The 15,162-nt window shown below is 35.6% G+C and overlaps 2 protein-coding genes across 3 annotated transcripts in view; one reads left to right on the top strand and one right to left on the bottom strand.

Annotated features, from left to right (window-relative positions):
• The window catches only part of SPATA1 (spermatogenesis associated 1), a 59,590-nt gene extending 45,531 nt beyond the window's left edge, over positions 1–14,059 (top strand). The window contains exons 13-15 of the mRNA XM_016921559.3: positions 1,357–1,446; positions 4,229–4,298; positions 13,877–14,059. Coding sequence (XP_016777048.1) covers positions 1,357–1,446 — 90 coding nt within the window. The 3' untranslated portion in view covers positions 4,229–4,298; positions 13,877–14,059. The remainder of the gene's footprint in view (positions 1–1,356; positions 1,447–4,228; positions 4,299–13,876) is intronic.
• The window catches only part of CTBS (chitobiase), a 66,263-nt gene continuing 53,953 nt past the window's right edge, over positions 2,853–15,162 (bottom strand). For both annotated transcript variants that reach the window (XM_054667547.2, XM_513520.7), the window contains 4 exons: positions 13,857–14,028; positions 11,759–11,856; positions 11,280–11,441; positions 2,853–3,518 (listed from right to left, as the gene is read on the bottom strand). In XM_054667547.2, the coding sequence (XP_054523522.1) occupies positions 3,318–3,518; positions 11,280–11,441; positions 11,759–11,856; positions 13,857–14,028 (633 nt within the window). In that variant the 3' untranslated portion in view covers positions 2,853–3,317. The remainder of the gene's footprint in view (positions 3,519–11,279; positions 11,442–11,758; positions 11,857–13,856; positions 14,029–15,162) is intronic.

Here is a 15,162-nt window from a genome sequence, read left to right as displayed (position 1 = left end):
AACTTAAAATAGAAAAGGAAAAGAGCAGAGCATAATTTTTAACAAAATATCAGTTAAATATGCACTCAAAAAATAATTTGTTCAATGAAGGAAAGCTGTCTATTCAATATATGGAGATAAAGCCAATATGTAAACTTGTACACTTAATAATTGGGTAGGTAGGAAGGAGTAATAAAAATGCCCCCAGAGGCTTGGATTATGACTCCCCTCATGCTGTTTTCTTCTGGAAAGCATGCGCATTACTTGTAATCTTTGTATATTTTAACATTACAAATGTCACTCATGGTTTGAACTCAAATTAGAATTGTTCATACAAAAACAGTAAGGACAAGTGGAATAAGAGGAAAAAAAGAGAACAAAGTTTTCAGCTTATAGGCTGGGGGGAAAAATCCTGTATTTAACCATAGTGCCTGATTGACACATAACAGACATTATTTAAGAAGTTTTATTGATTTCTAAATGATCTCCCCAAAACAGCACTACCTATAAGATTCAGAACTAAGTGACAAAAAAAAAAAAAAACCCAGCCTGAGTCTCTTGCAACTATATTTATTCAAGATAGTATAGCATAAGTAGTGCTTCTCAAAGTTTAATATATCATCTGAGGATCCTGTTTAAAAATGCAGGATCTGACTCAGTAGGTCTGGGTGCAGCCTGAGATTCTTCCTACCTAACAAGCTCCCAACTGATGCTAATGCTGCTGTCCACAGACAACACTTGGAATAGTAAGGGCTCTGGTACCAGGTGGTTTGAATTTGAATCCTGGCTGTACTTCACTTACTAGTTTTTTATCTTGAGCAAGTTACTTAGCCTCTAAAGGTCTCCATTTCAACTGTAAAATGGGGATAAATACTAGTATCTGATTCTGTAAAAGTTTTGAAAAAAAAAATAAGAGACTAATACACTTAGAAGAGTGCTTGCCACAGAGTAAACACTATATTTCTGAAATATCTATTCAGTTCCTAAGGGCTAGGAATTAAGGGGTTTTTTTTGTATTTTGTTTTCTTGTTGTTTTCACTATTTTCTTTACACACTGAGAACAACAGGTTTTGAAGTTTAAGCAAAACATAAAATTCTTTCTCACTCTAGTTTTTAGAACAGTTCAATTGTATTGTCCCTATCTACTCATAAACAAGGTTACCTTATAGCATATCTCACCAGTAGATAAGTATGCTTATTAAACAGCATTCATAATCTACACATTTACTGTAGTAATCCAGTGGGAGTTGAAAGCACTGAAGCCAAATGACAGAAGACAGTTAAAGCGGTTACAAAAACCCTGTTTACATGACAACTATGATGTACTTTTAGAAGGGTATGATGAAGTTCATTTTTGAAAAGTAATTCTTTTTATAGATGAGAAAACAAGCAGTTTCAGATTTACGAACATTGAAAACTGAACTGGCACAGAAAAAAAAAATAATACATCTCTACAATCTCAATTAGGTACGTTAATTTAAAACTTTTATTTGTAAAAAAATTTAAATATGTATTTGAACAGATTTGTTTGACCATTATTCTCCTTGGCAATGTTTTATAAAAAGCACAAGGTTTCTCTTTCTCCACTTTCCATGTGGGTATTACAAAATGTTTCAGGAAATATTAGATGTAATATAAAGCAAAATGATGACTGGTTATTTTTAACATTCCAAGTCTTTTACATATTATTTTACAGTGCTAATTTTATAATTTTCATTTTAATAATTTAATAATAAAATTCAATAATAATTTAACAATTTAAGAGCTAATATAACTATAAAATCTATTTGCAAAGCATAAATGTATATTAATGAATACTAATATATTTGCATGAAAATACAGACTTCATTTAACTTAATTTATTCATTATATCTTAAAAGAAATCTGGAAATATAAACGAATGGGGGTATTGAAGTTGCATTCTGAGCTATGATAGAGATAAGCATCTAAGAATTTAAATTTTTTAATTCATTTATTTTAGAAATATGAAGACAACAGTGATCCAACATATACTATGAAAATGGTTGATTTTACTCTGTCACAAACAATTGTGTAAATAGGAAATGTAATATTCTCATAACAGATGGTTCAATCATCATGTATTCCAATTTACAGGGGCAAAATGTGCAGGGAAGCCAGGATTTATGTAAATCTAGAGTTCAAAGATACAGATTTTTAATCTGTAATTAGGAACTAATAAGGGCAGCACAATGTTGTTCTTAATTCCCTGGAGAAAGAAAACAGACTTTATTACATTTAGAAAACTTATTTGTATAAAATTGATCTTTTAGAAAGAGAACTAGTTGAGAAGCTAATCAGTGTCTTTAGATCATTAAAAGCACAATGCAGCTCATGCCTGTAATCCCAGCTCTTTAGGAAGCCAAGGCAGGAGGAGTGCTTGAGCCCAGGAGTTGGAGACCCATCTGGACAACATAGCGAGACCCTGTCTCTACAAAAAATAAAAATAAAAAAGATACATTGCAGATGTAGAAAGAAAAATTTAACCATGTAAGCAAGCTAGCCAAGAAATAAATTATATATGTCCATACATGAAGAAATGAATAATTAGAAGTGTGATAGTGAACAGAATCAAGTTCAACTGCAAGTTATTCCTATTATAAAAATTTTACAAATGAACCTCATAAAAATAATGTAGTTGGAAAATATTAGGTAGTTCTAACTTACCAATTCAAAATATTACTGTTACATTCTTCTATTTTGTGAATACATTTAATCTTCTGGATTCTTTTTAATTCTCACTCACTGTCCAAAGGTTTAGTTCAAGTACCTCAGAGAACATAAATACTATATGGAGTCAGGAAGCAGAAAAATTATTTTCATCAGTTTGATGAACCTAAAGAGGAGACACTACATTGTAGGTTTTAAATTTAAGATTTATTGGAGGGTTGGGGGAAAAGTATAGCACAACTGCTTTTCAAAGACTAGGTTTTTAAAAACTCTAAGCAAACAATTTCCACTTCAGATTATACATATTTTAAAAATCAGCATTGATTCGTGAGCATATATTTTACTATAATGAAGGGAAATATGGCATAATAAAATTCTGAAAGCAATTTTTCCCAATTAAATTATGGTGTTGAAACATCTAATAGAGGAATATTTAATAGGTAAGTTGACTTGCTTCTTGCCTTTATGTTCCTGGATACTGAGGACATTCGTGTGTATTTTTCAAATTCAAACAATCAAAACATTTATTTATTCTTTATTTTTTTAGTATACGGATAACAAAAGTATATAGCAACATAATAAAAATGCAAGAAACTAGATCTGTTTATACAGATCATTTTTCTAACTCTTAATGGTTTGACAAAAGATGTTCATCTCTGTAACAGTTTTGGCTTTAAGACTTCCCACATTTCTTCAGTTTGCTGTTTGGCTACAGCATCTCCAGAGTAGTCAAGACAGTTTGCATTCCACATGCCAATGCCCCGTAAGCGATAGTTTTGTATATATGTTGCCTTTAAAGAAATACTCTGAGGGTTATCATACCATACTTGATGAAAGTGGCCAGCAGGATCCTATATAAATAAATTAAAATGGAGATTTTAAAGTATTTAGTACAATTCAGCACCACAGGAAAGGGAAAAATAAAAGAAGTATACAGTACAGTAAGAGGGAAAAAAGTTTCCTAAATCCAATTATTCAAAAAGGATACAATGAAATAAAAATTTTAGGGCATAACACTTTCCTATTCTATAATTCCATGGTTCTATATTTGATACAAATGGTCCCCGACTTACAATGGTTCAACTTACAATTTTTAGACTTTACGATGGATTTATCAGGGTATTTCGTTCATTTTCAACTTATCATATGTTTATGGGTTTATTAGGACACAATACAATCATAAATCAAGGAACATCTGTACTTTCTAGGTATTATTGCTTATGGCACTTTTAACAATGGCAAAGATTACAGAAATGAGCCTCCTAATAGATTCTACTTGAGCTCCTTTTCATGTCCTAAGATTCTTTCCTTGCCCTTAGCCAGTGATTATTAGCCAAGACGTACATCTGAATCACTTGCGGAGCTTTTAAAATACAGATTCCTGGGTCCCACACCACATGAAACCTATGGAATCAGAATTCTCCAGGGTTAATGCTAGGGCATATATTTGTTTTGTGTTTTAATGTTTCATTAGATAATGCTGGTATGCAACCAAAGTTAAGGGGAATCAATGCTCTGGTCCTCTAAAACCAGCTTATGTGCTTTTTTGTATTCTCTGTAGTTGCTGGAAGTGTGCCTAGCTAGGAGGTCTACAGAAGATTTTATTTATGATGAATCAGCCAAATCAAAAGGTAATGGCAATGGAGGAGAAAAGTACATCCTTTTCTAGGTCTTACAGATACATTCTCAGAGTCTGTTAGGTCTGTTAGGTCTGCACTCCATTGGTGACTTAACATACACCTGATTATGAGCCATAAATTAGATTCAGGTCTATGTTCACCTTCCACCCTAAAAAGTCCTTCTGCCCAGAATCAGCTACCTCTATCTAGAACTAACACAGTCTCTCTCAGGCAGCACATGAGCTATTGGATAAGAGACAAAGGAAAAGGGAAAGGAGCAGATTTAGGACAAAGTGCAAAGGAAGGTGAAAAAGATAGGAGATAAAAAATAGAAAGACCTGTGACTAAAAATAATTTACTTATTTTTATATACATCTAGGAAACTCCTTAAAGGCATTTCTGAATTAATGCCAGTAATATTTACAGCAGCACTCCTGGAATTAGAATAGTCTCTTAAGATGACCACTTTGGGGCCGGGCACAGTGGCTCAGGCCCGTAATACCAGCACTTTGGGAGGCCGAGGCAGGCAGATCATGAGGTCGAGAGATCGAGACCATCCTAGCCAACATGGTGAAACCCCATCTCTACTAAAAATACAAAAAAATTAGCTGGGCTTGGTGGTGCATGCCTGTAGTCCCAGCTACTCTGGAGGCTGAGGCAGGAGAATTGCTTGAACCCAGGAGATGGAGGTTGCAGTAAGCTGAGATCACGCCACTGCACTCCAGCCTGGAGACAGAGCAAGACTCCGTCTCAAAAAAAAAAAAAAAAAAAAAAAGACCACTTTGAAGGAAAATAATTCACCTGGTAAATGAATACACTGCGGCATATTTAAATATGGTAGACTAATTGTAATCAAGCATATCTCAGTCTATATCTTATATTCCATTCTTTAACATTTTTAGAACTAGACAAAGCCATGCATGCCCTAGTAATAGTTGTGATTCATTATTAAAAGGCAACTTGTAGAACTTGTACTTAAATATGACAGATTATTGAAGATTCAGGGGCAAACCCAAAGACATATACCTTTGAATTTTGCCATCATTCTAGCTAGTACTTTGAGCCTTTTTGATATTATTAAGAAATTCAAATGTCTCAAAATTGTAAAGGATCAAAGGGCAAAAACTAAGCACATGTAAGACTAATTTATGCATGGTTAAGGCATATTTGCTTTCCAGAACATTGAGTCCAAGATGAGCTGCTATTGCTGAAACAGCCCAATAGAGTGATTCTATTCAAATAAAACAGAAACTTGATTCATGTTGCTACAGAATTTTGCAATTAATAAAAAAGAGGGGGCCAGGCGCGATGGCTTACGCCTGTAATCCCAGCATTTTGGGAGGCCAAGATGGGTGAATCACCTGAGGTCAGGAGTTCAAGACCAGCCTGGTCAACATGGTGAAACCCTGCCTCTACTACAAATACAAAAATTAGCTGGGTGTGGTGATGCATGCCTGTAATCCCAGCTACTCAGGACGCTGAGGCAGGAGAATTGCTTGAACCCGGGAGGCGGAGGGCGCAGTCAGCCGAGATCATGCCACTGCACTCCAGCCTGGGCGAAAAGAACAAAACTCCATCTCAAAAAAAAAAAAAAAAAAAAAAGAGGAAGGAGGCTGGGCGCGGTGGCTCACACCTATAATCCCAGCCCTTTGGGAGGCTGAGGTGGGCAGATCATGAAGTCAGGAGATCGAGACCATCCTGCCTAACACAGTGAAACCCCGTCTCTATTAAAAAAATACAAAAAAATTAGCCAGGCTTGGTGGCGGGCGCCTGTAGTCCCAGCTACTTGGGAGGCTGAGGCAGGAGAATGGCGTGAACCTGGGAGGCGGAGCTTGCAGTGAGCCAAGATGGCGCCATTGCACACCAGCGTGGGCGACATAGTGAGACTCCATCTCATAAAAAAAAAAAAAAAGAGGAAGGAAACAGTTATAACTAGATTTTTTTCTAAAGTGGCATTAAATGGCCTTCAATGCTCACCAAAATGTTTCCTGAATTCTAAGACCTAAAGAATGTGTTTCTTCATAGAAACAGAGTAAAAAGGTGGTTACCGGAGGCTGGGGGTGAGAAGAATAGATATTTCAAAAGACACAAATTTTCAATTAGGAACAATAAATACAAGAAATCTACTGTATCCCGTGGTAACTATAGTTAATAACAATGTATTATGTTGAAAATTCCTAAGAGAATGGATTTTAAGTGTTCTTACCATTTAAAAAATGGTATGTGAGGTAATATGTATGTTAAATAACTTGATTTAGCCATTTCACAATGTATAGATATATCAAAACATCATCTTTACACCATAAATACAGATAATTTTTGCCTGCCATTAAACTTTTTTTTAATTAAAAAAAAAAAAGAGGCCAAGTGCAGTGGCTCACACCTGTAATCCCAGCATTTTGGGAGGCCAAGGTGGGAGAATCACTTGAGGCCAGGAGTTCCAGACCAGCCTGGGCAATATAGAAAGACCCCATCTCTACAAAAAGTAAAAAAATCAGCCTGGCATGATGGCACACGCCTATGGTCCTAGCTACTTGGTAGGCTGAGGCAGGAGGATTGCTTGAGCCCAAGAGGTCAAGGCTGCAGTGAGCCATGATTGTGCCACTGCACTCCATCCTGGGTGACAGAGCAAAACCTCGTCTAAAAAAAAAGAAGAATGTGTTCCTGCATTTTCACATTCATTAAGGAAAAAACAAGCCACAGATTACTAAGGTCAGGATTACAAAGAAACAGTATATGGTAGTATATACTGTCCTAAGATTCTATATTACATATTTTTAAATTACAGGCATACCTCATTTTATTGTACTTTGCTTTATTGTGCTTTGCAGACATTAAATTTTTTGCAAATTGAAGGTTTATGGGAACTCTATTGAACAAGTCTACTGGTGCCATTTTTCCAACAGCAAGTGCTCATTTTGTGTCTCTGTGTCACATTTTGGCAATTCTTAAAATATTCCAAACTTTTTCATTATTATTATTATATCTGTTATGATGATCTGCAATCAGTGGTCTTTGATGCTACTATTGTAATTGTGGGCACCATGAACTGCCCATATAAGACTTAATAACAATATTTGGCTAGGCGCGGTAGCTCACGCCTGTAATGCCAACACTTTGGAAGGCCGAGATGGGAGGATCACTTGAAGTCAGGAGTTTCAAACCAGCCTGGCCAACATGGTGAAACCACATCTCTACTAAAAATACAAAAAATTAGCCGGGCATGGTAGGGCATCCCTATAACCCCAGATACTTGGGAGGCTAAGGCACGAGACTCACTTACACCTAGGAGGCAGAGGTTGCAGTGAACTGAGATTGTGCCACTGCACTCCAGCCTGGGTGACGGAGCGATACTCCATCTCAGAAAAAAAAGACTTAATAACGATATTGAAATTAGACTAATAACCTTACAATGGGAATTTTGCAATGAATAAAAAAGAGGAAGAAAATAGTTATAATTAGATTGTTTTCTAATTGAAGGACATTAAATGGCCTTCAAGGCTCACCAAAATGTTTCCTGAATTCTAAGACCTTAAACAATGTGTTGGCCAGGTGCAGTGGCCCATGCGTGTAATCCCAGGCCTTTGGGAGGCCAAGGTAGGCGGATCACTTGAGGTCAGGAGTTTGAGACCAGACTGGCCTACATAGTGAAACCCCATCTCTACTAAAAATATAAAAATTAGCCCGGCATAGTGGCGGGCACCTGTAATCCCACCTATGGGGGAAGCTGAGGAGTAGAATTGTTTGAACCCAGGAGGCAGAGGGTGCAGTGAACCCAGAGGGCGCCACTGCACTACAGCCTGGGCGACGGAGCAAGACTCTGTCTCAAAAAAAAAAAAAAAAAAAAAAAGAAAGAAAAAAAGGAAAGAAAGGAAAGAAAGAAAGAAAGAGAAACTAGAATCCCTCTTCCCTAAAATGGGTCATAGAAACCAGAGCCTCTTTTCCCCAAAACCAGCCATAAAGTCTAAAAATGTTACTCTAACCTTTCCCACCACCACCTTTCTGTGTAATAGCTGGCCATAAAGAAATTAAGACCCTCATTCCAGAGAGGTCCTACCCCATACCCATGAGAAGAAATCCTTCACAGAGAGGCCAAGAAAAATCTGGACAGTCCTTGCTGAGTTTTCCCACTCAGTCTGTTTGCATTAACTCATGCCCTTTATTCTGATCACAGTTCTACATAGATGTCCATACTTCGTTGAACCTAAGCACAAAAATGGATAGTTTTTCCTGTATCTTTGGGTTTTCATTCTGAAATCTCCCATGTCGGGTAAAATTATGATCAAACACATTTTAAAAGGCAGAGATCCCTTTCTTCAAATAAATCTTATATTGGAAGAAGATGATGCCATTTAAGACTTTGCTAGCTAGACAGGAGAAGTCAATACCTGGCTTTAAAGCTCAAAGTACAGGCTGATTCTCTTGTTAGGGACTAATGAGGGTGGTAACTTTAAGTTGAAGCCAGTGTTCATTTACCATTCCAAAAATCCTATGGCACTTAAGAATTATGCTAAATTGACTCTGCCTGTGATCTATAAATGGAATAACAAAGCCTGGCTCACAGCGTATCTGTTTACTGAATATCTTAAGCCCACTGCTGAGATGTACTAAGAAAAAAAAGAGATTTCTTTCAAAATATTACTGCTCATTGACAATGCACTTGGTCACCCAAGAGCTCTGATGGAGAACACAAGATGAGTGTTATTTTCATGCCTACTAACACAACATCCATTCTGCAGCCCATGGAACAAGGAGTAATTTCAACTTTTAACTCTTATTAATTAAGAAATAGATTTTGTAAGGCTGTAGCAGCCAAAGACAGTAACTCCTTTCATGGATCTGGCCAAAGTAAACTGAAAGCTTTTTGGAAAGGATTCACCATTCTAGATGCCATTAAGAACATTCATGATTCATGCATGGGAGGAGGTCAAAATATCAACATTAACAGGAGTTTGGAAGAAGTGGGTTACAACTCTCATGGATGACATTGAGGGGTTCAAGACGTCAGTGAAGGAAGTAACTGCAGAGGTAGTGGAAACAGCAAGAGAATTAGAATTGGAGGTGAATCCTAAATATGTGACTAAATTGCTACAATCTCATGATAAAATTTGAATAGATGAGGAGCTACTTCTTATGAATACGCAAAGAAAGTGGTTTCTTGATAATGGAATCTATTCCTGGTAAAATGCTGTGAACATTGTTCAAATAACAACAAAGGATTTAGAATATTCTATAAACTTATTAATAAAGCAGCAGCAGGGTTTGATGGGGTTGACTCCAATTTTGAAAGAAGTTCTACTGTGGGTAAAATGCAATCAAATAGCATCACGTTTTACACAGAAATCTTTCGTGAAAGGAAGAGTCAATTGACGTGGCAAACTTCACTGTTGTCTTATTTTAAGAAATTGCCATAGCCACCCCAACCTTCAGCAACCACCACCCTGATCAGTCAGCAGCCATCAATGACAAGGCAAGACATTCTTCCAGCAAGCAGGTTATAACTTGCTAAAGGCTCAGATGATCGTTATCATTTTTTTAGCAATAAAGTATTTTTAAATTAAGGTATGTACTTTTTTTAGACATAATGCTATTACACACTTAACAGACTACAGTATAGTATAAACATAACTTTTATATGCACAGGGAAACAAAAAATTCATGTCACTTGCTTTATTGCTATATTTACTTTATTGTGGTGGTCTAGAACTGACTCTGCAATATCTCTAAGGTATGCCTGTATATGTAATTGGTTACCATAACTTTTAACAAACCATATCCATGAAACACTGTTTCTAAGAACTGCATGTTTCTAAGAATGCTGTGAAACAAGATTATATGTCAAACAATTAAACTGCCTTATGTATTACAGCACTTCTCAAACCCATTAATATAATTGTTGTTATAAATCTCCAAGAGGGGTATACAGTATATAGTGTTTTTCTAAATATATTTGGCCATGGCACACATGTGTATATTTTGCACACATGTGCATCTGTGTGTGTAATATTAACAGTTCCCAGGACAGACTAATATAAACACTGTTTAGGAAAGATAAGATTACAATACACTCTAGTTTCACTAATAGGTATATACTTTCAGTTCCAAAGTTTAGAAAGCTCTACACTAAAGCTCTCTGTGGAGGCATACACATGTATATCAATTATAATTTATGACATGTAGTGTGTTTGCAGTCATTTTTTTATAAATGGGTACCAGACCATTAATTAAGAATATAAATCCTTGCTGAACTTCATTTATATCATTTTAGTACTCCTTTTAAAGTAACATAATCTGAAATAAATTCAAAGAGGATTTGTACTTAGATTTTTGAGCTGTGGAAGAGCCTTTATAATGCTAAAGGTAAATTATGAAAACTATAACTTTTCTTTGCCATTTTGGTATAGCAATTCCTATTAAACACTACTTGACAGAATTGCTAATCACTTAGTGTATTTCTTCAGGTTTCCTTTATGTAATATTTTTGTAAGTTTTGACATTGCTTTATAACTTAATTATAAAATAAATTGAAAATGATAGTTTTTCCATTGTAAAGTCAATTATGACACCTCTTCTGTTCTCAGCCTCATTCCTCCCTATGTAAGTCTCATCAGAATCTGTAGGCCACTTTGAAATGGAGGCTTTCAGAGATAGTAACCTATTTTGGCCCAAAACCCATTCAAAATCAACAGTCATCCTAACATAATTGTCAACTGTTACAGAAATCCTGTTTGTGATATGCACATTTTTATGGCATCATCTAAATGACAAGTGGCCCAAGCAGAGTAGATTCACTATTAGCAAAACTCCAGTTGCTCGCCAGGGAACTAAAGTTCCTGATTACAGATTCAAAGACAAGTTTAGTCATGTAAATAGCAGTCTGCATGTTATGCCCTAAAAGAAAACTGATAGAAATTCTTGATATCAAACATCTAATTATGAAAATAATTACAAAAACTAATAGAATAAATGCTCATAACTTACGAAAAGTCTTACTTTATAGTTATAATAAGGAGCCTGCTGATCTTTATCCCATAGGTTTCCAGAAATAGAACTATTTATTTGCTTCATGATCGTTTTGTAGGGCACCTGACGTCCTGCAGCGTCACTACAAGGAGCCCCCCGGAAAGGGACTTTTGCAATGGTACAAACATGATCCTAGAAATGCAAAAGTGCTCATGTTATATATTATCAATTATGCAATTCTTAAAAGCCAAACCAAAAATATATAAATTATTTAGAAATAAAACATATACCATAGAAAACCTGACTATACAGAAAAAAGGTTAAAATAAATTTCATTATTAAATGAAAATGTATGATAATCATAAGCTTTCATAGAATTAAGTAAAAATAACTAATTTTTATCTCAAACTATATTTCAGAAATTCTAAAGTTTATATATTTCTAATGAAAACAGAGAGACTCAAAATATAATAGAGAATAAAAATTATGTAACAAATGACTGTTCCTACCTCAGACAGATTCAGGCAGGTATAATCATAACCATACCAAGGAACACCCATCACAAGTTTCTTAGGATTAATGCTCATCTTGATGTAGTCATTATATCCTAGTCAAGCAGGGAGAGAAAAAGCATATTTGTTTCTCTTCATATGTCAGTGTGTTCATACAAGCTATGCAACTGTTCAGAATCTGTTTGTAAAAACAAGTACATTTATAAAAAACACTAATAGTGTTTAATATGATGTTATAAAACATCCCTTAAGAACCATAAATTCTATATCTTGCTTTCTAAACCATTTCTCTTTGAATAGGAGAAAACATTCAAAACAATTAAGATCATACTGAAATAAAATATTCACAAAATCTAATTCTAGGAAGAATGACACATTTCAGGAAAGTATGCTAATTATATCTATTAATTCTAAGACATGATATACTTGATACTCTAGATTCTAAAGTTTCAAAAAAGTTTTATAAATCTTAACTTTCTAGCAGTGATGGTCTCAGAGTTTCTTAGAAAGTACAAGTGTTCCATGTTTTGCAAATATTCTGTAAGTAAGCTGGGGATAAGAAATGTGTCATCTATAGTGGGAGGAAACAAAGAGAAAAATGAACAAATCCCTGGAACTATCAGTCCTTTTCTTGCCCAATGCTGCAAAACATGTTTTTCCACCAAGACATATTCACAGATTACCTAGAATGTTCAGCTAAATAACTTTATTACTTTTTAGAGCCTTTAATGTTATTATGTACTATTAAATAACCAAAAATGGGGTGGGGTATGCATCAGTTCCCAAACATATTGGTTTATTTAGTTTGGTTGTTGATTTATTTATGATACAAAGTATCCCTATGTTGCTCAGGCTGGCTTGAACTTCTGGCCTCATGTGATCTTCCCACCTCAGCCTCCCAAGGCTTGAACCTTTTATTGATATAATGTCTTTCCTGAAACACAGTTTGGGAACCTTCAATTAATAATTACTTCGTAATTTTAACAGAATAAGTTATTTTTCAACTTTAAATAGGTATGTGGCTAGGCACAATGGCTCATGCCTGTAATTGAAGTTCTTTGGGAGGCTGAGGTGGGAGGATCACTTGTGGCCAGCCTGGGCAACATAGTATGACTCCATCTCCTTAAAAAAAAATCTTTTTTAAATTAGGTGGGCATGGTGGTGCATGCCTGTATACCCAGCTACTCAGGGGGCTGAGGTTGGAGGATCACTTAAGCTCAGGAGGTCGAGGTTACAGTGGGCTATCATAGTGCCACTGCACTCCAGCCTGGGCAACAAAGCAAGACTCTGTCTCAGAAAAAGAAAAAAATGAAAATATTAGCTGGGCATGGTGGCATGCACCCATAGTCCCAGCTACTCAGGAGGCTAAGGCTGAGCTTGTGAGGTTGAGGCTGCAGTGAGCCCTGATCGTGCCACTGCACTCCAGCCTGGGTGATGGAGTGAGACCCTGCTCAAAAAAATAAAAATTAAAAAAAAAACAAAAGAACAAGCAATCTTTTATTTAGTTGACTGATGGAATACAAACCAATCCAAACTTTGAAGAGGATAATGCAAAGCCTACATCATATGAATGACAGGTCAAAAGTACTCAAATTCTAATAGGAATATAATTTTTAATTTATCACAGATACTAAAAGAAGTTAATGCCTATCCTATTAATCATGCAATGAAGGTGCCCAACCATATCTATCTTTGCTATTATTTAACACTGGTTATTTCAACAAAAATATCCTGTCAAATTCTAGATAAGCATGTGATTTCATGATAAGAATATCAGACCAGAAATGAGAATACCTGATTAAGCCCCAGGTATATAATACTTAATAGTTATGCAATCATGAGCAGTTAATTCTTTTTATCTCATCTAGAAATATACCTATACCACAAGATTGTTGGAAGAATTAAGTGAAAATCAAAACTTTAAAACTTTTTGTAAACTTTAAAGCTTTCAATTAAGTGATTTTTACATGTTTGAAGCAAGCCTTACAATTGAAAAACGTATACATATAACTTAGAAATACTAAAAACATCTTAATATTTTAATTTATAGAATATTATTAATATTATTAATAAATGACCATGTTTAGAGTCTTACCAGTTAATGTCTGATTATAGGGAGCATTGGCTGCTGCAATACATTCTGACCAGATCTGACTTTGTTCATCATAAGACATCACAAAGAGGAAGTCACAAGCATCTGCGATTCCAGTATAATTATAGCATCTTCTGTCTATGTTGTTTGGAGACCAAGCTACATCAAAGGTTACCTGTGGAAAAAAATCTTACTATTTTATGTAACATGGTCAAGTGTGCATATTATGTCAGATTTTTTAAATTATATATATTTTTTACCTTATACTACACAAGGAAAAGGAACTTCTTACAGTATATGAATGTAGGGTTTGACACACATAGAACTTGAACCATTCTAAGAAATATTTTTTGCTTACACTTGACTGAGTCAGACATATATTTGGACATACAATGACCAGGAGCAAGACACTGTATAGAAGATGGCCTCCAAACTCGAAATGTCTTCAAACGCCAGGCTGGTACCTCAGCTGATTAAAAGAAGCAGGTATAATGACAACAGGGTATGGTGATGCCCCTGAGCAACTAGAGAGTAAAGGCACACTAAAAGAATTCAAATACAAAAGTTTTTAAAATATTGTGCAGGTTAAATATGTCACCTGTTGGCACAACCTGACTGGGTTGGGAGTTTCAGCCCGATTCACAATCACCTTATATGGTAGATTTGGCCGAGTATTACAGTTAAGACAATAGTGGTGTCTTATGGCCTACAGGTATAGATTAATCAAGTCAAAATGTTGAATAAATCATTTAAATGATCGTATTTTATGGAAATATTCAAATAAATGTTGAGTATTATCTTTCTTTTTTGGGGGGGATGGAGTCTTGCTCTGTCACCCAGGGTGGAGTGCAGTGGCGCAATCTCAGCTCACTGCAACCTCTGCCTCCTGGGTTCAAGTGATTCTCCTGCCTCAACCTCCCACATAGCTGGGATTACAGGCATGTGCCACCACGCCCAGCTAATTTTTTTGTATTTTTAGTAGAGACAGGGTTTTGCCATGTTGCCCAGGCTGGTCTCAAACTCCTGACCTCAGCTGATCTGCTGACCTCAGCCTCCCAAAGTGCTTACAGGCGTGAGCCACCACACCCAGCCTTATCTTTCATTTTGAATAGTGAGCCAGCCTTCAACAAGAATGTGTCTCTTTATGTTTATTGCCTTAACCAAATATTAATTAGCCTTATTTTTTACGTGTACAGATGTTCTAAAACTTCATTAAAGGTTGTTTTCCCCCCTTAATTAGGCACTCAATAAACACTGGTTATTTTAAAAAACTGAGATACTTTAGGTAACATTTTTATACTTTGAACAA

Source organism: Pan troglodytes, chromosome 1 (genome assembly GCF_028858775.2).
Source record: "Pan troglodytes isolate AG18354 chromosome 1, NHGRI_mPanTro3-v2.0_pri, whole genome shotgun sequence".
Taxonomy (NCBI): Eukaryota; Metazoa; Chordata; class Mammalia; order Primates; family Hominidae; genus Pan; species Pan troglodytes.
The sequence above is the reverse complement of the archived record's forward strand: the minus strand, read 5'-3'. Positions and strand labels throughout refer to the sequence as shown.